The 23,658-nt window shown below is 36.6% G+C and overlaps 1 protein-coding gene and 1 pseudogene across 2 annotated transcripts in view; one reads left to right on the top strand and one right to left on the bottom strand.

Moving 5' to 3' along the window:
* ATP8B4 (ATPase phospholipid transporting 8B4 (putative)) overlaps positions 1-23,658 on the bottom strand; it is a 253,104-nt gene that overhangs the window by 43,932 nt on the left and 185,514 nt on the right. The window contains exons 17-20 of the mRNA XM_081291345.1: positions 20,392-20,507; positions 10,581-10,745; positions 9,480-9,591; positions 6,446-6,551 (exon numbers count right to left, since the gene is read on the bottom strand). Of these exons, the coding sequence (XP_081147471.1) occupies positions 6,446-6,551; positions 9,480-9,591; positions 10,581-10,745; positions 20,392-20,507 (499 nt within the window). The remainder of the gene's footprint in view (positions 1-6,445; positions 6,552-9,479; positions 9,592-10,580; positions 10,746-20,391; positions 20,508-23,658) is intronic.
* LOC308647266 (ADP-ribosylation factor-like protein 5A) lies at positions 1,550-2,762 on the top strand (annotated as a pseudogene). Its single transcript has one exon. The product of its transcript is annotated as an ADP-ribosylation factor-like protein 5A (transcript).

The following is a 23,658-nucleotide window of genomic DNA, read 5'->3' as shown; positions in this document are numbered from 1 at the left end:
AACACTTTGTCTGGGCAACTAGAAGTTGAAAATTGGGACCAAGATGCATTTCTATGGCCTGAATGGTATTGAAGAAACCGGTAGGACTCTATGAGCAGTATGTTGTTCCCCTTCACCTAAAGCTTCACCACACTCTTAATGTCTTACAAATAACCTAGATAGCACTAATGTTACCTGAACATCTAAACCAATAACTTCCCACTAAGTAGGTGTTCAAAAAACACCAATGTACTTTTGTTTTGACTATAGAGGAAACATCGATTTCCAGGTTTATCACTGGGATACCTCTCAAAAGCTGTGAAGTCACTGCATGGTTTAATTAGTTAAGAGGACATAAATTTTTCTAAGAAAAAACAAGTGATCAGTGCTACAAAAATGAAATATGGAATGAGTTCTTCTGTCAGACCAAACAAAATTACATTTTCAGCCTGTTTTCCTTTGGGCCAAAGACATGCATTGGTGAAATATAATCAATGCAGTAATCTTCTCAGAAACCATAGCAGGGTTTAATTCTAGATTTCTGGGCATGCCCTTAATACTAAAGCAGCTACAGAAGCAAAATTAAGCCAGGACTTCAAGTGTCTAAAATGGTTTCAAGACACTAAATTTGAAACAAGCCGTGTGCATGATATGCATGAAAATCACATATCCATGTTTATGAAATAATCTAAACATATTTGACAGGTTTAAATATAATCATTTAGGTCATTTCCTTCCAATAGCTACTATCACTCAGATTTTGTTCTTTTGATACACTTTCTTTCCATGAACTTTCACTGAACTCAAAAGCATAACACAAGAAAATGGAATCATGCAAATTTATGATTTCAATTTTTCATCCCTAAAACTGTGGGCTTGGGTAAAAGTATGTTAAGATTCTTATAGCCCAATCATTTCATCTCTAAACTTTCTTTCATTGTCTCACACATAAGCTTTTGGGGGATACCACATATCTAAACCATAATGCACATGGACAGATGTGTTTTATATGTACATATATATAAAGAACAAATATATGTATGCACATAAATTTTTTGCAAAAAATATATTACACTATACATGAAGTTTTATAATCTCATTTTTGCTTAAATATATGGTTGGCATCTTCCAAAGTCAGTAAATACATAATCATTTTTATGGATTGCATAGTATTCCATTGCATATCTATATCACAGTATTTGACAAAACATTTGACCTACTTATATTTTCTATTATTATAACTGATACAGCAGTAAATATTTCCTTCTATACTTGTTAATACATCTTCCACTATTTTTCTTAAGGGAACTTGCTAGAAGTAGGAATCACTGGGTCAAAAGTAGGCATATACATAATTTGGAATACATTGCTAATATGCCCTCTAAATAGTTTCTACCAATTTGCAGTTCCAACAACAGCACATAAATAATGTACATTTCTTCCACCCAATGACAGTGATGTCATCTCTCTATTCAACCAAATGAAGCCAAACAAACTCTTGAGACACCACCTCAACCGCTCCTTCTACAACCACCATCAAGATTTCAGGTGAGGTCGCCTCCACCGCAGCCGTCGGAGAGGAGCTGGGGGAGGACGGTGGCCCCCGAGGCTCGTCGCAGACAACGCGGCGGCGATGTCCGCGAGCCAGAGCACAAAGTTATCATTGTTGGATTGGATAATGCAGGAAAAACTACCATCCTTTACCAATTTTCTATGAATGAAGTTGTACATACATCCCCTACAATAGGAAGTAATGTAGAAGAGATAGTGATTAATAATACGTTTCCTAATGTGATCCCACACTTGGTGGCCAAGAGTCTCTTGTTCTTCCTGGAATACTTATTATACTAACACGGAGTTTGTAATAGTAGTTGTGGACAGTACAGACAGAGAGAGGATTTCTGTAACTAGAGAAGAACGCTACAAAATGTTAGCACATGAGGACCGAAGAAAAGCTGGATTACTGATTTTTGCTAATAAACAAGACGTTAAAGAATGCATGAGTGTAGCAGAAATCTCCCAGTTTTTGAAGCTAACTTCTATTAAAGATCATCAGTGGCATATCCAGGCATGCTGTGCTCTTACTGGCGCCGGATTATGCCAAGGACTTGAATGGATGCTGTCACGACTTAAGATTAGATGATCTCTACTGACCTCTTCTCATAGACTTTGTATAAACAAAGTGCTGGACTTTACCTGAAAGCTGCAAAAATTAATGCTTTAGATATATTTATAATAAACTGATTTCAATTTTTTTCTATAAGAAGAAAAATTAAGACCACTTATTTGAAAACAAGATGAAGTCTCATCTTCCAATTTGCTTTCTCATTAGTTCCTTCCAAAGTACTTTATTAAAGCTGTGATTTACATTTTTCTCAATGAATCCTCTCAGGACAATGTATAGCCTGTGGTAAGTACAAAGGGAGAGGAAGATGTTTTGAACTTTAAGAGCTTTATTATCAGTATACCCCTCCCCAACTGAATGTTGTTCTCTTTTTGTTCCACTAAGTCAAAATACAAATCAGCACATATACTGTTTCCAATATTTTAAATGTCATGTTAGTTATGAAAAAAAAGTATTTTACTTAAGGTTGTGTATGTATTATGTATATACCTCAAGTTCAAGTTAATGGCTTTGATTTGTGTTCTAAAGAAAAGCAAATAACGCAAAAATTAGTATTATCCTTAGTTATTGCCCTAATGAGATAAGTACTGGCATTGGTATTAAGTGCCATTTTATACTTTTCCTGTATGTTTTCTGTATTGTACTAATCAAATGTCCCCTCTCCCCCAATCATTGAGCTGCTCTTAAGAAAAAAAAAAGATACAGGAAAAAACTTGACATTATATATCCATTTTTGTTGATCAGTAACACACATAGAAATGTGTAATCCAACTAAGTGAAATATCTGTCAAATTCTTGGCTTACCCAGTTGACAGAATTGCACAGTGGAGCATTGATCAGATTAATCCTTGTATCGGTCTAAATTATTGAATAGATTATTAATCCATTTATAAATCAATCATAAATTGCAATTAAAACTATCAAGTGATTTCTTCTTAATTAAAATCTGTTGTGTGAAACATGTCTACCCAAAGAGGTAACATTCTATAAATATTATTAAACAATTAGCTAGAGTCTTTTTTAGTATAAAAGTATATATGTCAAACTGTTAAAATGAGAGTACAATGCATAAAAAATTTCTGAGCAACATTTGAAATTTTTTAATTTGCAGATTTCTGATTTCTTATTTCTTATTTTAGGATTTGGGATCCTTTTGAGGTTTTTTGTTGTTGTTGTTCTTAAGTTTTCTTTGATCTTTCACCTTGTAAATGCATTGTTTAACAATTAATAGTGGTAAATTTTTAATGCTGTTGGCTGGAAAACTGATTGGTGTATGATATATTATTTGTACTAAGAAATAACTTGCCCCAAAATACCTTTTGTTTGCTTAGGTTTCTTTCTTTCTTTCTTTTTAATGTCTGAAAATTGAAGGTATTTTTGTCATAATTGTAAACAGAATTATCCTGTATTAAAATATATACTCTATTTGTGTATCTTTTATGCCCTGAAAATTTGAAGGTTAATCCATACTGGCATGTTTTAGAACATTCGAAAAAAGAAATTACTTTTAATACCAACCTTTTAAATTTCATGAAGATTTTGGTAGGAATAATAGTACATACTATAAGCATTGACAAAACTGAAATTTTCTTTCTATGAAATATAAAATGCTCAGTATCTAAATCCAAGTTGGGTGTGGTATATCAGTGTTAACTTTGGATGTTTTGTGTTTTATATTTATGTTGCAGTGTTCAAAATGCAAATAAAACATTTAATATTTGTCATGCTTTTACAAAAGTGAATCCTAAATTACTAAGCTTTGTCCATATGTACTCATACTTTTGGAATTACTTGTTGTATATTAAAAATTCCCTTAAAAACCCAATTCTATTTTGCAGTTTCATCAGAAACAAATATCCTTTAATAGAGTCCCAAAATCTATACTCTTTGTCCTTTTTATTTTTTAATTTGAGTAATCATGTACTTATCCTTGGAGTGCTGTCCTGTCAATACAATACAGATACATTCACTTGTCATCAAAAAAAAAAAAAAAAAAGATTTCAGGTGACCCTTTCTATCTACTCAGAAATGTGCCTGGCCTAAGAAGGACCTGACAAAACCAAATACAGAGGAAAAGGAATCAAATTCTTGCTTTTCGAGCACAAAAATAGATTCTCAAAACTCATAGCAGAGTCATCATTCTGAACACCAGCCATCCAGAATTTTACTGATTGAGCTTTTTGAGAGGAAATAAAAGTTTCTTCAAGTCTCAAAACACTAATTCTGAAAGAAATCAGGGCATAAAATATTGCCATACAAAGAATAATAGAGCAGCTTACATACTGGTGAGTTGCTAAAAGAAAGCTGGGTCCTGACACACATATGGGGTTGATGGTAGATAGAGGACCTGGGTGGGTAATGAAGTACTCAGATCTAAGTTCTGGGGATTCAATGTATACAGTAGTTAATACTTCCCACAGAGGTGCAATGGCATAGAGGATAGTAGCAGAAAGAGTTTTCAGGAACTGAAATGACCATGTGAGAACACAAGTCCTCTAAGACACAGGGAGGTGAGGACAAGTGGCCACACTTTCCATGTTTCACCAGGAGGTCTGGAAGTCAACCAGGAGGGAAAGCCAGCAACCCGGAGCACAGAGACAAGACTGAGACAGAATAGAAACAGCTAGATGCCAGCAGGGTAGACGTTGATGAGCAGTGACAGGTGAGGCAATTGTGTATCCCAGACTCGAACTAAATTTAACTGAAAATGCATAGCTTAATTGTTCTGTCATCGGGCAGAAAAGGGGTTCAAAACCAGTTTTAGCAAATTTGGTGAGTTTCTGCTCTTGCATGCCTGAGTGTATTCTGAGCTGTCAAAGTCAGAGAAGCTAAAAATAGCCAAGCCTTCTTATACTCAGTCAAAATCCCAGCCCTCTCCATTCTACCCACCAAAGAAAAACTTCAAAGCCTCTCTCCTAGCATGAGACAAGGATGGTGGGAAAGTTGTTTCTTTCTACTCAGCTCCCCTCAGCAACATTCTATGCCACTCTTCACTTCTCCAGAGTCCTAGGCTCACTGTCCTTTTGTGGGGAATAATAATAAATGTAGCCCTCGCTGGTGAAAGGATTGGAATCAATGCCTGAAATCAAGGGATTAGGGAAGGAAGGCAAGAAGGAATGAAGAAGCTCAATGAACCTACATAAAGCTTTAATTTCTTACCTCATTTAATCCCCCAACCAAAAAAGCCCATGGGGAAGATATTTGTATCCCCAGTTTAGAAAGGAGGGAACAGGCAGGGAGAAGTTAAATAACATATCAAAAGACTCCCAGCCAGCCATGAGCAAGAAGCTGAGTTTCCAAATCTAGTCCAGCCAATATATTTCCCATTTTTTATTTGGCAAAAACATATGCAGTCTCATCTCATAGGTTCTAACCAGCATGATGCACTGGTTTTCTTCTTGAGGCAAGACAAGATACAATGGGAAATTTGATCTACAAATATCTATTGGTGATGCCGGTGCTGACATCTAAGACCTTTATTTTTTTCGTCCAGTTGAGCTTAAAGAAGCTACTATAAGCAGCAGCAAGGAAAAAAAAATTGTTATAAGACAGCATTTTTAAAATTTCTAGGGAAATGATTATGTCACTTTTTAAAAAGGTCTCCGAAAGAAATAACAGAAAAGAAATAAATAAATAAGCAAATAAATAAGTAAATAAACTGATAGATATTATGAAATATTATTTTTCAAAATTCAATGTTTATTTTGCTAACTCCAATGTCAGCACTTAGATATTATCTGCTACTCCATAACAATCACACAAATGTCACAGTGTTCTATTTCTCATTAGCAGTGTAAGTCTGGAATTAATAGTAAGTATGTCAAAATATCTATTTTCTTTAATGCTGAAAGATTCTATTCCAGCTTCACATGCCATATACTACAACTGTGTTTCCCAAATTTATCAGATCATAAACTTTTCCTAGGTGTTTATTAAATACAAATTCTCAATCCCCATAGAGTCTTCTAAAGGAAGATCTGAAGGAAGACAGGGAACTGATATTATTAACAAGTGTCCTTGGGGATTCTGATCACTCATCATCACTTAAGAGCTATCAGACATTCACCATTGAACAATTTTAAAGGACAACTTAATGTAAATGACTTGAAATTCTTTTCTAAAAACACCTGGGAAATGTTGGAGGCCTGAAGACAATGATTCACTGCTGATGTCAAACTTACCTTAGTTTGTCACCAAAATGAATAGGAGTTAGGAAATATGTAGAAAGAGCTTTATATGAAGTTTGGAACATAGGAATCTTTCCACTTTCTCAACTGTGTGATCTTGCTTTTCCCTTCTCCTTCCTACCCTTCTGTTTTCCCTCCTTCCTTCCCGGCCTACCTGAGTTCTTCTCTTACTTCAACTGCAGTGTTTCCTGATATCACAAACACATCATTCATGTCATCAGTCAGCATGTTGCAGGCATAACCAATGTTGATGGCAGTTTCTATATAAAAGATAGCTATCTCAGTTAGAATTAAGAACAGAAGTATTTTTTATACAAAAGTTTAGAGGTTGTAGCTGCATTTTCTCATGGCCTATACACCCTTTTAATGTTAGCACACAATGAACAATAAAATACAAATGACCCAGAGGGAAATCCAAAGACCTGCTTTCCATGATCAAATTTACCACTCACTAAACTCATGAAAAAGTAGCAGTATCTATGAATCCTCAGCTTTTCATTTAGTTTTTTTAATTAATTTTTTATTTGTTTAAATTAGTTATACATGACAGTAGAATGCACTTACATACTTTGATATATCATACACAGATGGGATATAATTTCTCATTTTTCTGAGTATACATATTGTAGGATCATATTGGTCATACAGTCACATATATACATACAGTAATAATGTCTGTTTCATTCTACTATCTTTCTTATCCCACATCCCCTGCCTTCCCCTCCTTTCACTTCCCTCTACCTAATCTAAGGTAACTCTATTCTTTCTTTTTTTGCCTTTATACATGTACTATGTTGTTTTTTTTTTTTGCATTACAATTCTTAATACACATATATACCACAATTTTTGTATCTCTGTTTGTATATAAAGTATGTTGACACCCAATTCAAGTCTTCATACATGTAATTTGTATCATTTAGTTTTTAATAATAACTTTAGATTCTCAAATCAGCACTCATGAAGAAATACTAAGATCTTGTGATAGAATAATACATGAAAAAATAAAACTTTTGGCCATAAGTCCCAAACACTGTCTTTATAGAGCCAAATAGTAAATATTGCTAATATTTAATTGTGAAATTATAGGCAAAGTGAAGAGAAAACTCACAAAATGTTCAGTTGAAAAACAAAAATCATTCTTAAAAAATTTTTTATAGTTCCCCTGCACACAAAAATGCCATTTTTCCAATAAATGAATATAAATTTGGAATTTAACTATCTTACCATACCACTGTTATTGTTTGAATATGAAGTGTCCCCCTAAAACCTCTTGTGTGAATGTAAGCAATGTTCAAAGGTAAAGTGATTGGATTGTGAGAGCTGTAACCTAATCAGTCCATCCTAGTTTGAATTACTGGGTGGTAACCATAGGCAGGTGGGGCACGGCGGGAGGAAGGAGATCACTGGAGGCATGTCCTGGAAGGCTTCATCTTCCCTGTGACTCCTTCCACACTCCTCTCCCTGCTTCCTGACCCCACCATGAGCTGAGTAGCTTTCTGCAGGCTAGGTCCCTCCCCCCACTATGTGCTGCCTCACTTCTGGCCTAGAACAATAGTGTCAGTCATCTGTGGACTGAGACTGTGAGCCCCAAATAGATTTTTCCTCCTCTGAGTTGTTCCTGCCAGGTATTTTGGTCATAGCAATGAAAAACTGACTAAAACAACAAGAACTGCCTTACTAGAGAACTGCAGAATCCCATGATGTTGTTGAATCTTTCCTCTAATTTTATAGGAATAGAGTCCAAGAGAGTCATTTGATTCTAACTCCATAGAATCATTAGATGCTACCTAATGCTACAGAATCATTGATTTGTCCTAAATCAAAGAAAACCATCCATAAAATCTCAGCATATACTTTGCATAAACCACAGAAATCAAAATTCATGGCTATTTGTAATACTCAGATAAGTGTGTCCACAGATCAACATCACACTGTTGGGAGTCTCTCTCTAGAAATACACCAGAGGGCTTGACTCTGTACTATGTACTCCTTGCAATCAACAATTTGGATAAAAAATATGGAGAACTGATTCACCACATCTATGAATTCCCCAGTGCTCTAAAAATAACCTAACCAGTATATAGAATCTTTAAATACATGTTTGCCAGTTAACTGAATATTTTCAGATTACTGATAGCCAAGCATAAGGTCATTTTAAAATATTACTGTTAGCAAAAGATCCAAACTGTATTGACCCTTTTTCTTTTTTAGGAAAGCAATAATCTGAACATAATAACCTAGCATTTCGTCATTCCTAAAAGTGAGTTGTATTCACTGTGCCATTACACGGGCAGCCCTGGAATTCAACAGGTTGCACTGGTATAGCTTTAGTGTTTGTTAAAATGCTAAAATATCTCCATAAACAGTTGATAAATAGCTGTTCCCCTGTGCTTCCCCAAAGCCTGCCACCACTCTGATTATTTCCATAAGGTTCCCTGAGCCTCCCTACCATGAAACAACTCCAAAGTCCTGCTGCAGTACTAGGCCAATATCTGTCCCACCTGGGACACCACTCACATGAATCAGTTATTAAAAATTTTTAGTATTATTGTTTCCTATAGGTATTTCCTATAGGCAATTGGTGTGAAACTCTACTGACCCCATGATATACTATGAAAGATATTGTGTTTTGCTAAGAGCCATAGCCAAGTAGTAATAATGCATGGCATTTTTGGTTGAAAGGTGATGCCAGCAAGCCACTGAGATGATATGATTATGTTAAGATCTGCATTCAAATGGATATTAGACCCCTGCTGTCTACCTCGGCCTGCTACGGGACTCCTGGAGAGTTCCCATTGGTTGGGGAAGTGCGGTAGGAGGGAATTCCGGAGGAGGGATTTCCTGTTGGTGTGTGTGTCTGGGAGAACGCCACGTAAGTGGGTCGGCATATTTCCCGGGAGCATACAGGGCATTGGCGGGAGTTTCAAAAATAAAGTTTGCTCCTGTTTGAGTGGCTCGTGGTTTTGTGCCCAGCCAGACTGTGGCAGTGTTAGTTTGTTGTTGTTGTTGTTGTTGTTTTAAAATAGTAATTCTTGAAATATATTAGCTCTCTTTTTTTGTATTTCAACTTTTTCCTATGTGGAGGACTGGCCAAATATCTAATAATTAAGTATTCTGCTTAATTAAAATTTTATCATAGAATTTAATACCCCCTTTCCAAACATCATCATCATCCACTTTCAAATTACCTTGTTTGTCTCCTGTGAGAATCCAGATCTTAATATTGGCCAGTGATAAACTTGTAACAGTTTCAATAACACCTTCTTGTAATTTATCTTCTATAGCAGTGGCACCTAATAGCTTCAGTGAAGGATAGAGAATAATTTAGGTTAATACAATAACCATAACATCTATGGCCTTCCAACACAGTGTATGAAGGACAAGGAACATGAGTTGAAGACAGAAATTATGATATATTGATGTCATGATATCAGTATCAATATATCTATATCCACATTGCAGATGCAGATGCAGAAGTGGATTGGGAAGGACCCCAACAAGAAGTTCCCAAATCAAGCCAACTTAATGGCAGAGATCCCAGGAGTTAATGTTTATATGAGGGGGCTGAAATGCTCAGATAACATGTTAGTGTGCAATATGAAGCCATTTGGGCCTCTAATGACTTCTTTCTCTAGCTGACTCCCCACTTTCACTAATGGAGAAGTCCAAAGTAAAGTCCTCACCTCATAGTCAAGAAACTGACCAGAAAAAAGAGTCATTCTCCCACATTAACAAACCACAGATGCCATAATAAAAAGTGAAGTTTCCTGTGCAATTTCCATTCAAAGATGCACAGGACATGATCTCTAGCACTCATAATTAACCACACTACTTGACCACTGGGGCCTCAGGAAAGAGTGGTTTCTAGAATACACCATACTCTGAATAGCACAGGTATCATCAGAAACTCCTGAGCCTCAAACAGTTTAGAGCCATAGTCTCACTTCATAGAAGTTTCTCTTCTTAAAGTGGACCACAAAGCAGGGAGAGAGGGCAAGAAATAACATCAAGGACACATGAGAGGTTGACGAATAATAGGGAGTGTATTATCTTCCACTCTTGGGGAACGTCCAGTTATATAAGCTACTGCTAATAGAAATAAATCTTTAGGCTCACTAGGGCCATACATGGCAAACTCAAAGCCAACATATAAAGCAGAAGTCAATGTTTGAAAGAATAACATCTGCTGTGTATAAGATAGTTTAGCCAATGGCTAATTCCTATGGTAGATCTCCAAACACATGCTATCCTTTCTGTAAACACAAACCCTCAGGCTTCTAAACTTGTACCATCAAATCACTTTCAATTTCTTCATACAGCCCAGATATCCGTTCGTCCCTCTTATCCATAGCAGCATTTGCATCTTCAAGCATCTTATGCCACTCTTGAAAGTACTTGTCATCCAGCTCTCTGTAAGCGATGGCCAAGGTTCGAAGGCCTTCCCCTGCAAACTCCTGCCAGAGGAGACACAGACGTAGGAACAGTAGAAAACAATAAGCATGCCAATCACAACAGCCACAATAATGGTTAGGAAGTTTTATACTCCAATTCATTTTGTCCCAAGAGCACTACTTGGCCATTCTAACTCTAACTTTTTACCCACTCAGAAATGAGAGATAATGTTTATATTGTGTATTTTATTTCTATGAAGTTAAAACCTTCAGGGGAGCCATGCTTTCCAGTAAAGACAGAAGAAATGCCTGGTGAAGCGTTCTAGTTGAGAGGTGATCAATGATGCCTATGACTTGAGACATTCATTTGGAGCAACATATATTGGTTTGCAGCCTTTCCTTGCCTGAAGGAAGTATTGCTGGCCATGAGAGAGACCAACACTGTCTCAAAGCCCTTGGCTTCCAGTGAAGAGAAAGCACAGGCCTCAAATCAAAGGCAGGAGGTGCTTTAGAAGAAATGCATCAGGAAACCTCACCCAAGTCTCAACTGCTTCCCTTAGTAATATATCTATGCTTAAAATTAATTGAGTTCCACTTTTGCATGTGTTTGAAAATTCTCATAATGAAAAGCTAAAAGTAAATAATAAATGAATAAATAGATGTCAGATATTCTGGTAAAAAAAAAAACAAAAAAAGCTTAAACATATTACTTAAAGTTATAATAATAACCTTTAGAGGGAAAGGAAAGAGAAAGGAAAAATTGATAATACAAGTGTTTATGGGGCATAGGATTAAAAATGGGGGTGGACTTTTCATTCTAGGCCCCTCTCTGAAATTTTCTCATTTTTGCTATATTAAAATTTCATTGTAATAATAACAAAAGTTTGAAATTTTAAAGACACCATCAGGTTAGTTTGAAAATTATTTTTAATAAACTATGTTCAATGGAGTTAGTACTTAATAATTAATCAAATTGATTGGGAAGCCATACTTTTCCTATAACATCTCAATAAACTGAATCTCAGATAATACCTCTGGTACTTTATCCTTCCAATAGGAGGGGAAAATAGGAGACTGGTAGCTACTAAGTGTCTCAAGCAGCCACAATAGCTAGAAACACTATTGGGAAATGCTAAAAACCTCCCACTTCGCCTCTGCCTCCAATGGTCATTTTATAGGCCTCTACATTGCAAGCCAAGCATCTTTACAGCCATTTCTGCTCCTTTGGGCATTGCCACAGAGCACGTCTTCTCTTTTGTGTTTTGGCCAATAGTACAGATAGAGGTTTATGATCAGGCACAAGTTAAATCATGACACACCCTATTAAGGTAAATAGAAAGTACATACTGTGCCAATGTGATTTAGTCCAGAGAAACCATGAGAAAAATTATCCAAATTCATCACATAGCTCTTGGGACATTGCAATCACATTTTACAAGCCCTGCCATCCAAGACCACCACTGGGTCTCCTTCTGATCTAAAAATCTAGTTATAACTTATAACGATCTTTTGTCTTCTTAATTCACACAAACACTTCTTTGCCTTTAACTTGCAACCCCACTGGGCATTACCAGTGCCTTCCTCTATGTTCAGTACAACAGTGAATCAACCCTAAGATGGCATTACAAAAGAGACAGATGATTTAAGTTATTTAATTAGTGCATGAAACACAAGTTTAATCCTAAATGAGCATTTGAACAAGGTCTTTTCCGATCCTTAAACAATTCAAAATCAATAATTAAATACAAATTTAAAACCTCAGAATATAGAAGACAGAATGAATAAAGTGAATGAAGCAAAGAGCAAGTCAAATTGATCTTGCCTATTTTTTTTTCAATTTTGCATACGAATGTTAAAAAAAAAATTAGGCTTCCTATACTTCAGTGTGAAAGGAGAACATATGAAAATCCAGGGCCTTGGTATTTTGAGTAATGGCAAAAATCAGATAGGTATGATTCCAATGTTGTTTTCCTGAAAAAAACAATAATAATAACTTTAAAAGACCATGCCAGCCTTCTGGAAGAGATTAAAAGAAAATCAAGAATGCTCTATTGGAAAGACAAAAACAATAGTTATGTTTGTACCCAATATTACTAAACCATCATTTTTTTGAACTTCAAGTCAGGCAGGGTTTTTATATTTTATTTGTTTGTTTTTTTAAAGATTCAAGGAATGTTTATATTAAATATAGGGACAAAGAACATGAAATTTCAATAATTTTTTAAAGGGAAAAAAAAATGAGAGTTTTGACCAGTTTCCCTAATTAAAGTTCACATGGAGTTAAATAGAACCTCAAACAAATATTAAAGAGACACTCCGATCTCAGGTGTAAACCACATAATGTTCATATTAATTCATAGGCCCTTACTCCTTCAGGAGGAAAGAGAGAGGGGGCAGGGGGGAAGGGAGAGGAAAGCATGTGTGCAAAGGTCATCTCTGCTCCCCTTAGAAAACTTCTGGATCCAGCTGAAACAACTGGTCGGCCCTTCTGTTCCTACGGAGGTAAATGCCAACCGAGCCTTCATAGGTAGTGGCCACAGGTTTGAAACGGGGCTTGGGAGAGACAGTAAGGATCCACCCGTTGCATTGGTCACCCGGCAAAGGGAAACAAACTGTCGCTATTTGCAAGAGATACCACCATGGCAGAGAACTGACGTCATCAGACTGCAGCGGAGGAGATAACTTCATTGAAACCTGCGGCTACAGGTGTGTAATTCCCTAGCCCTCCCTCTCCACACATCGGGGAAACCTTAAGGGCCCCCTCCCAGCTCTCCCATGAGCGCAACAGCCAGACCATGGGAATCAGACATGGCGCGGGACCCGCGGCGCGGAACTCCCGGCTACCGCTCCCACCAGTGCTGACAACTGAGGTCTCTTGCACCAGCTACCGGGGGCGTGGCTACCGGAGGGCAAGTAAAATTCACTGAGGATTCTCAGCCACAAGCTCTATAAACTTAGGGTCTGAGGGAATGGCAAACTGGGAGAGTGTGCCCAGTCATTCATGAAAACAGGGCTCCCGGGAGCAGCAGACCTGGTGTGTAGCCAGTATTGTGGTGAGCGGCACCCGTGAGAGGGGCCTGGCTAGAGGAAAAGTGGGGAAGTGACTAGACACAAGAGGAGGCCCTAGGCACTCAGGATTGGAGACTCGCCCAGTCTGGGAGGAGGAGCTGCTGCACAGTGATTGGTTCCCGCGTATTGAGAGGAGAAACTTGGCCTGGTGGGCACAGCGCCACCTACTGGAAGGGAAGTTAATCAAACTCTAAGACTGCATTTATTCGTTTTTTTTTTTCTCTCTGTTTTTTTTTTTTGATTTGGGTTTTTTCTTTCATTTTCATTTTTCTTTCTTGTTGTTTTTTTAATTTTTTTTACAACTTTTTTTAAAATTTTTTTCTTTTAATTTTAATTTTTTTATTATTATTATTATTTTTAAAAATTTTTTTTCTTTTTTTATTTCCTATTATTTTTTCTTCTTTTGTCTTTTCATTTCTTTTCAATTTTCTTATTCTCCCTTCCTTGAATTCTACCTGCTTACTCTCATTCTCTTTAGTGACTTCTTCCCTTCCCTTCTAATACCTTTCCTCCCAAGCATCAAATAAATTTATAGGAGTAAACAGTAACTCAGCAGTCAAACAGAATAAGAAGTAACATGAGAAACATGAAAAAACAAGGAAGAAAAGGAGTACAAACAATGCAGGACAGCCTAAATATTCAGGAGGAGCTAGAGTCATCAGAAAAATGGTCATATAAAGACCTCAAGGAACACCTTAGACAGATGGAATGGAACCTTAAAGAGGATACAAGACAGCAAATTCAAGCAGCGAAAGAACACATTGAGAATGAATTACATAAATAGATAAAAGAAGAAGTTAAGCATCTTTATCAGGAGATAGAGATTATAAAAAATAATCAAACAATAATTCTAGAAATGAAGGAAACGATAAACCAAATTAAAAACTCAATTGAGAGTATCACTAACAGAGTGGAGCAAGCAGAAGCCAGAACGTCAGATAATGAAGACAAAATATATCATCTTGAAAAGAGTCTAGCCAACTCAGAAAGGCTGGTAAAAAATCACGAGAAAAACATCCAAGAGTTATGGGATAACATAAAAAAAACAAACTTACGAGTCATCGGGATAGAAGAAGGTACAGAGATTCAAACCAAGGGAATGAGTAACCTGCTGAATGAAATAATTACAGAAAACTTTCCAGAAATATAAAAGGAAACAGATATACAAATTGAAGATGCATACAGGACACCGAGCACACAAAATCACAGTAGACCAACGCCAAGACACATTGTTATGATGATATCCAATATACAGAACAAAGAGAAAATATTAAAAGCTACAAGAGAAAGGAGGCAGATTGCATTCAGGGGTAAATCAATAAGGTTAACAATGGATTTTTCATCACAGACACTGAAAGCAAGAAGGTCATGGAACAATGTATTTCAAACACTTAAAGACAATGGATGCCAACCAAGAATTCAGTATCCAGCAAAATTAAGCTTCAGGTATGACAACGAAATAAAAATCTTTCATAATAAACAAAAGTTAAAAGAATTTGCAGCCAGAAAACCAGCATTGCAAAGCATTTTGAGCAAAACACTACACGAGGAAGAAATGAAAAACAATAACCAAAACCATCAGTGGGAAGTGCCTAAGTAAAGACAGAGGGCGAGGGGAAAGATAATCATGGAGAAACAAACTAAATTTTTTAACAAAAGGATAAATAATCAAACATGGCTAGAAGTACAAACCATATATCAATAGTAACTTTGAATGTTAATGGCTTAAACTCTCCAATACAGCGACATAGGCTGGTATCATGGATTAAAAAGACAAATCCAACAATATGCTGCCTCCAGGAGACACATCTGATTGGAAAAGAAATACACAGGCTGAAGGTGAAAGGATGGGAAAAAATATACCACACCCACGGTCCTCGTAAGCAAGCAGGGGTGGCCATCCTCATATCGAATAAAATTGACTTCAAGACTAAGTTAATCAAAAGGGATAAGGAAGAACATTATATACTGTTAAAAGGAACCATTCACAAACAAGACATAACAATTATCAATATTTATGCACCAAATAATGGTGCTGCAACATTCATAAAACAAATTCTCCTCAAGTTCAAGAATCAAATAGACCACAACACAATAATTATGGGTGACTTCAACACACCTCTCTCACCATTGGACAGATCCTCCAAACAAAAGATGAATAAAGAAACTGTAGAACTCAATACCACAATCAATAACCTAGACTTAACAGACATATATAGAATATATCAACCATCATCAAACGGATATACTTTTTTCTCAGCAGCACATGGATCCTTCTCAAAAATAGACCATATATTATGCCATAGGGAAACCCTCAGTAAATATAAAGGGGTGGAGATAATACCATGCATTTTATCCGATCATAATGGAATGAAACTGGAAATCAATGATAAAAGAAGGAAGGAAAAATCCTACATCACATGGAAAATGAACAATATGTTACTGAATGATCAATGGGTTACAGAAGACATAAAGGAGGAAATCAAAAAGTTCTTAGAGATAAATGAAAATACAGACACAACATATCGGAATCTATGGGACACAATGAAAGCAGTTTTAAGAGGGAAATTCATCGCTTGGAGGTCATTCCTCAAAAAAAGGAAAAACCAACAAATAAATGAGCTCACACTTCATCTCAAAGCACTAGAAAAGGAAGAGAAAAACAACAGCAAATGTAGCAGAAGGCAAGAAATAATTAAAATCAGAGTGGAAATCAACGAAATTGAAACAAAAGAAACTATTGAAAAAATTAACAAAACTAAAAGTTGGTTCTTCGAAAAAATAAATAAGATCGACAGACCCCTTAGCCATGATAACGAAGAGAAGAAGAGAGAAAACTCAAATTACTAACATACGGGATGAAAAAGGCAATATCACAACAGATGCTACAGAAATACAGAAGATAATTAGAAATTATTTTGAAAACCTATATTCCAATAAAATAGAAGATAGTGAAGACATCGATAAATTTCTTAAGTCATATGATTTGCCCAGACTGAGTCAGGAGGATACTCACAATTTGAACAGACCAATATCAATGGATGAAATTGAAGAAGCCATCAAAAGACTACCAACCAAGAAAAGCCCAGGACCGGGTGGGTATACAGCGGAGTTTTACAAAACCTTTAAAGAAGAATTAATACCAATACTTTTCAAGTTATTTCAGGAAATAGAAAAAGAGGGAGCTCTTCCAAATTCATTCTATGAGGCCAACATCACCCTGATTCCAAAACCAGACAAAGACACTCAAAGAAAGAAAACTACAGACCAATATCTCTAATGAACCTAGATGCAAAAATCCTCAATAAAATTCTGGCGAATCGAATACAAAAACACATCAAAAAAATTGTGCACCATGATCAAGTAGGATTCATCCCTGGGATGCAAGGATGGTTCAATATACGGAAATCAATAAATGTTATTCACCACATCAATAGACTTAAAGATAAGAACCATATGATCATCTCGATAGATGAGGAAAAAGCATTCGACAAAGTACAGCATCCCTTTATGTTCAAAACTCTTGAAAAACTAGGATAACAGGAACATACCTCAACATTGTAAAAGCAATCTATGCTAAGCCTCAGGCTAGCATCATTCTGAATGGAGAAAAATTGAAGGCATTCCCTCTAAAATCTGGAACAAGACAGGGATGCCCTCTCTCACCACTTCTGTTCAACATAGTTCTCGAAACACTGGCCAGAGCAATTAGACAGACGAAAGAAATTAAAGGCATAAAAATAGGAAAAGAAGAACTTAAATTATCACTATTTGCAGATGACATGATTCTATACCTAGAAGACCCAAAAGGGTCTACAAAGAAACTACTAGAACTAATAAATGAATTCAGCAAAGTGGCAGGATATAAAATCAACATGCATAAATCAAAGGCATTTCTGTATATCAGCGACAAAACTTCTGAAATGGAAATGAGGAAAAACACTCCATTCACAATATCCTCAAAAAAAATAAAATACTTGGGAATCAACCTAACAAAAGAGGTGAAAGATTTATACAATGAAAACTACAGAACCCTAAAGAGAGAAGTAGAAGAAGATCTTAGAAGATGGAAAAATATACCCTGTTCATGGATAGGCAGAACTAACATTATCAAAATGGCAATATTACCAAAAGTTCTCTATCGGTTTAATGCAATGCCAATCAAAATCCCAACGGCATTTCTTATAGAAATAGATAAAGCAATCATGAAATTCATATGGAAAAATAAAAGACCCAGAATAGCAAAAGCAATTCTAAGCAGGAAGTGTGAATCAGGTGGTATAGCGATACCAGATTTCAAACTATATTACAGAGCAATAGTGACAAAAACAGCATGGTACTGGTACCAAAACAGGCGGGTGGACCAACGGTATAGAATAGAGGACACAGAGACTAATCCACAAAGTTACAACTATCTTATATTTGATAAAGGGGCTAAAAGCATGCAATGGAGGAAGGATAGCATCTTCAACAAATGGTGTTGGGAAAACTGGAAATCCATATGCAACAAAATGAAACTGAATCCCTTTCTCTCGCCATGCACAAAAGTTAACTCAAAATGGATCAAGGAGCTTGATATCAAATCAGAGACTCTGCGCCTGATAGTAGAAAAAGTTGGCTTCGATCTACATATTGTGTGGTCGGGCTCCAAATTCCTTAATAGGACACCCATAGCACAAGAGTTAATAACAAGAATCAACAAATGGGACTTAATTAAACTTAAAAGTTTTTTCTCAGCAAGAGAAACAATAAGAGAGGTAAATAGGGAGCCTACATCCTGGGAACAAATTTTTACTCCTCACACTTCAGATAGAGCCCTAATATCCAGAGTATACAAAGAACTCAAAAAATTAGACAATAAGATAACAAATAACCCAATCAACAAATGGGCCAAGGACCTGAACAGACACTTCTCAGAGGAGGATATACAATCAATCAACAAGTACATGAAAAAATGCTCACCATCTCTAGCAGTCAGAGAAATGCAAATCAAAACCACCCTAAGATACCATCTCACTCCAGTAAGATTGGCAGCCATTATGAAGTCAAACAACAACAAGTGCTGGCGAGGATGTGGAGAAAAGGGTACACTTGTTCATTCCTGGGTGGACTGCTAATTGGTGCGGCCAATTTGGAAAGCAGTTTGGAGATTCCTGGGAAAGCTGGGAATGGAACCACCATTTGACCCTGCTATTGCCCTTCTCAGACTATTCCCTGAAGACCTTAAAAGAGCATGCTACAGGGATACTGCCACATCGATGTTCATAGCAGCACAATTCACAATAGCTAGACTGTGGAACCAACCCAGATGCCCTTCAATAGATGAATGGATAAAAAAAAATGTGGCATTTATACACCATGGAATATTACACAGCACTAAAAAATGACAAAATCATGGAATTTGTAGGGAAATGGATGGCACTAGAGCAGATTATGCTTAGTGAAGCTAGCCAATCACTAAAAAACGAATACCAAATGTCTTCTTTGATATAATGAGAGCAACTATGAACAGAGTAGGGAGGAAGAGCAGGAAGAAAAGATTAACTTTAAACAGAGACATGAGATGGGAGGGAAAGAGAGAGAAAAGGGAAATTGCATGGAAATGAAGGGAGACACTCATTGTTATACAAAATTACATATAAGAGGTTATGAGGGGAATGGGAAAATAAACAAGGAGAGAAATAAATTACAGTAGATGGGATAGAGAGAGAAGATGGGAGGGGAGGGGAGGGGGAATAGTAGAGGATAGGAAAGGTAGCAGAATACAACAATTAATAATAGGGCATTATGTAAAATTGTGGATGTGTAACCGACGTGATTCTGCAATCTGCATTTGGGGTAAAATTGGGAGTTCATAACCCACTTGAATCTAATGTATAAAATATGATATGTCAAGAGCTTTGTAATGTTGTGAACAACCAATAAAAAAAATTAAAAAAATTAAAAAAATAAAAAATAAATATTAAAAAAAGATGAAGGAGAGAAGAACTGTTAACTGAAACAAAAATGTTGGAAATAAATATTTGAAAATCAAAAAAAAAAAAAAGAAAACTTCTGGAAATAAGTTATGCAATTAGGCTGGTCTAGACATTCTGAGTTCAGTGTCCTATGGAACACAAGGGACTCATCATATTTATACCTTTATTTAACTTTCAGCAGAAAATTGGTTCCTGGGGCTATTTTTTCCTCACCATCTGAACAGAACCCTGAACTAGAGATTCCATTGGTACAGACACAGCAGAACTCAAGGAAAAGCAACTTTTCAGTTCCAGAACTAGTGCAGTCTCCAGAGCAGGAAGCACAACACTGCAGCACTTAAAGCAGCTTCCCTAGGTGGTCCTGAAGCACCCCTGAGCCTCACCCTGGAGGGAGACCAGGTGCCCACACTGTGTGGCTCCTTCTCTGCTGCTGCGTCAATCCACCTGCAGTGAAGCTGACCAGACTCCCAGCAGGGCAGGGAGCGGGTCCGTGTGCCAGTTTCCAGACATTCGCTGGCACAGTTTCCCGTGCAACTGCTCTCCAGATGCTTTCTATTTCAGAAGTCAGATCATTTAGCTGATATTTTTTAAACAAAACCTAACCATAGGAGATGGAGATGGCAAAGGGACCGTTGTGCTAACGTTCATGGGCAGTCACTTACACTGAGATGGTCTGACGTCAAAGACAGAAGGCCCTCATTGGAAGGATGAAGTTTTTCAAAGAGAATAGTATCTGCTCCCTTGGAATAAAGCTTTATCTGTCCTGCTGGGTTTCGAACTGAAAAGAAAAACAGTTTGGAAAAACAGATTATAATCAACGAAATCTGTCAAAACTAGACTGTCACAGGGTTCCAGCTGGGTAGTTTGGAAATGGGCATAATGTTGTAACCAGCAGTAAAACATTCAGCGCCTTCAGTGAGAAAGTCACTACCTAAGTCATTTGGCTTTATCCTGTTTTATTAACTTAGAAACATTCCTTCAACTGGAATCCTTTGATTTCCCAGATTCAGAAACAAGTGTTTTTATTCTGATGCAGAGGACTTTTTAAATTTTCCTTGCCTACTGTTACTAAAGGGTGGAAACATTTAAATTAAGTCTTCTGTATTTGAGAGCTTTGTTTGAAAGCTCCTGGTGTGAAATTCAAGACCTAGTGTTCCAATCAGCATTATTATTATGCCAAATCGTCTCCATATGGAACTCTAGCCATCAAGACATCACTTATGCATCAGTTCTTGGCCCTCACTGACTTAATTCCTTACCCTCTTTGCTCCTTAGAAAAGCCCATTCGTTTTTGGGAGTTCATTCTTGGGTCAATCATGGCTGCAAGCAAACCTCACAAAAGGCTTTTTTAAAAAAATAAAATTTCTCTCCTCTTCCCATTGGAATTCTGTAATTCACAGGGCTGTGGTTTTGACCTCCCCGAGTTGGTATGATAGCCTTTACTGGGCTCCTTACATCTTCAATTCCACCTCTGTATTTTGTCAGACAAATGTTTCTTTCAAACCACAGAATATTTGTCCCAACTTTGTAGGCCTGGTTTTACAGCTTGACACACAGTAGGCACTTAATAATTATTTACTGAATGAGTAAATGAATGAGTGTCATGATCATGTATTTCTTTCCAGGAATTGCCTACAGTTTAACACAAACACCTGGGTCCCTTCACAGTCTTCCTCATTTGAATCAAAGATCATTGTAGATGTCTCACTTAATTCTACCTTTTCTCTAAAAATAGAATGCCTCAAAACAGATAAATATAAATATCTATTACTGTTAATGTAATTTGGATACAAAATTTAGAGTTTTATTCAAAAGAATTTCACTACCAAAGTACAATAAACTACTTTCCCCTCTAACTTTTAACTCTTTATTCAACACTTAATCTAGTCTAGTTTCCTCCTGGCTTAAACAGATCTAATGCACCCTGAAAACTTAGTAGTGGATCTTGTCTAAGTCTTGTCTTTTGTCCTAAGACCCTTGGTCAGCTTTCTTAGTTGCCTGAACTCATGCAGTTTTTCTTGTATTCCAGCTCTGATTACCTACTGCTATGGTTTGGATCTGGAATGTTCCTCAAAGTCTCATATTCTGAAGGTTTGGTCCCCAATGTAGCAATGTTCAGAGGTGGAACTTCTGGGAAGTGATTGGCTAATGAGGTCTCTGACCTCACCTGTGGATTAATCCATTGATAACTAAATGGAAGGCAGTAGAAACTACAGGCTGTGGTTGTGCCTGGTTGCAGAAACTTGGTCACTGGGGGCCTACCCTGGAAGGGTCTTTAATGCTCTCCCAATTGCTTCCCAGCTGCCATGCCATGAGGTGAACAGCTCTGCTCTGCCACACCCTTCCACCAGATGTTCTGCCTCTCCTCAGGCCCAAAGCAATGGAGCTAGCCTACCATGGACTGAGTCAAAATAAAGCCTTCCTCCTTTGTTTATGTTGGGTATTTTAGTCATAGCAATGAAAAGCTGACTAATATAACTACACTGGGAGAAAAGACAGAAAATGTATATGCAGCATATCTAATTGCTCAACTGAGAATATAACTGCATTCTAGGAAGAACTTTCTCTTACTTTTCTTCTACAGTAATCCAATTTTATAATTTCCCCCATATTTACTCCCTTCCATCATCGGAGATATAGAAGCAAAGTATGTATATCTTTCATTTGCCATTATTATTTCTTGATGATTACTTTTTATAGTCCAGCCTAGGACATCAATTCTCAATTTTTTTAATCTCAGTTTTACACACTTAATACTTACTGAAGACTCCAAATGTTAATAGTCTTATAACACTAATTATAATATCACTATAGCAATAATTAATAGTAATAATAAAAACTAATATGTACTAACATAACTTTCTATGACTGTATTTTTTTAAAACCCCCCAAAAAGAGGTTGGAGAGTGGCACTGTTATACATAATTCAGATACCTTTAATGTCAGGCTTAATAAAAGACAATTGGATTCTCCTATCTGCTTAGGCATGTATTCTGTTGTGATATCATATATCATGGCTACTATAAACTCCATAGTATTCTCATGAGAAAAAGAATGAAAAATGTAAATAATGTGTTTATATAATGAAAATACTTTTGGTCTTGTACATCCATTGAAAAAAATCAAAAATTTCCCTAAGGTTCCCCCAAACATTGAGAACAACTACTTTAGTGTAATCACAAACTGATTGTAATTTGTGAAAGTCCCTTACCACCTTCTTACCTCAGTTTCTACATGTAAAAAGGAGATATTTAAACACTATAGTTTCAAGGGTCCTTTCCATCTGTACAATTTTCTGATTCAATATTTTCTATACATTTTACCTTTTCTTTTGGGGGGGATGGGGAGTACCAGGCATTGAACTCAGGGGCATTCAACCACTGAGTCACATCCCCTAGTCATATTTTTTTGTATTTTATTTAGAGACAGGGTCTCACTAAGTTGCTTAGTGCCTCGCTTTTGCTGAGGCTGGCTTTGAACTTGAGATTATCCTGCCTCAGCCTCCTGAGTCGCTGGGATTACAGGTGTGCACCACAGTGTCTGTTAATCAGCATCCACCCTTTAAATTTGAGTTTGTATAAATCCAGTTTCATGAAATCCTGGTTAAGTTTACTAACTGAACATTTCTTTTGGAGCTCAGCAAGTTTTCAACCTGTTTTTATCCTAGACTACTGGTCATTTCTGTTGAAACTCAATAAAATCTTCATCGTTTCAGAAGTTAGCTTTTCAAAACAAATTAAAAAGAACATAATAATTTTAAAAGGACAAAATAACATATGGCCAGAGCCTGCACAAAGGTCACAGTTTTTAAGTTATAAATCTTCTATTGCTTGCCCTTTAAATAATCAACAGATCTCTATTCATCAGAGATTTACAGAGTATATTTCTCCTCCCATTCTTTATACTCTTTCTGTGCAATTAACTTTATA

Source organism: Spermophilus citellus, assembly GCF_964194105.1.
Source record: "Spermophilus citellus genome assembly, chromosome: 4".
NCBI lineage: Eukaryota > Metazoa > Chordata > Mammalia > Rodentia > Sciuridae > Spermophilus > Spermophilus citellus.
The sequence above is the reverse complement of the archived record's forward strand: the minus strand, read 5'-3'. Positions and strand labels throughout refer to the sequence as shown.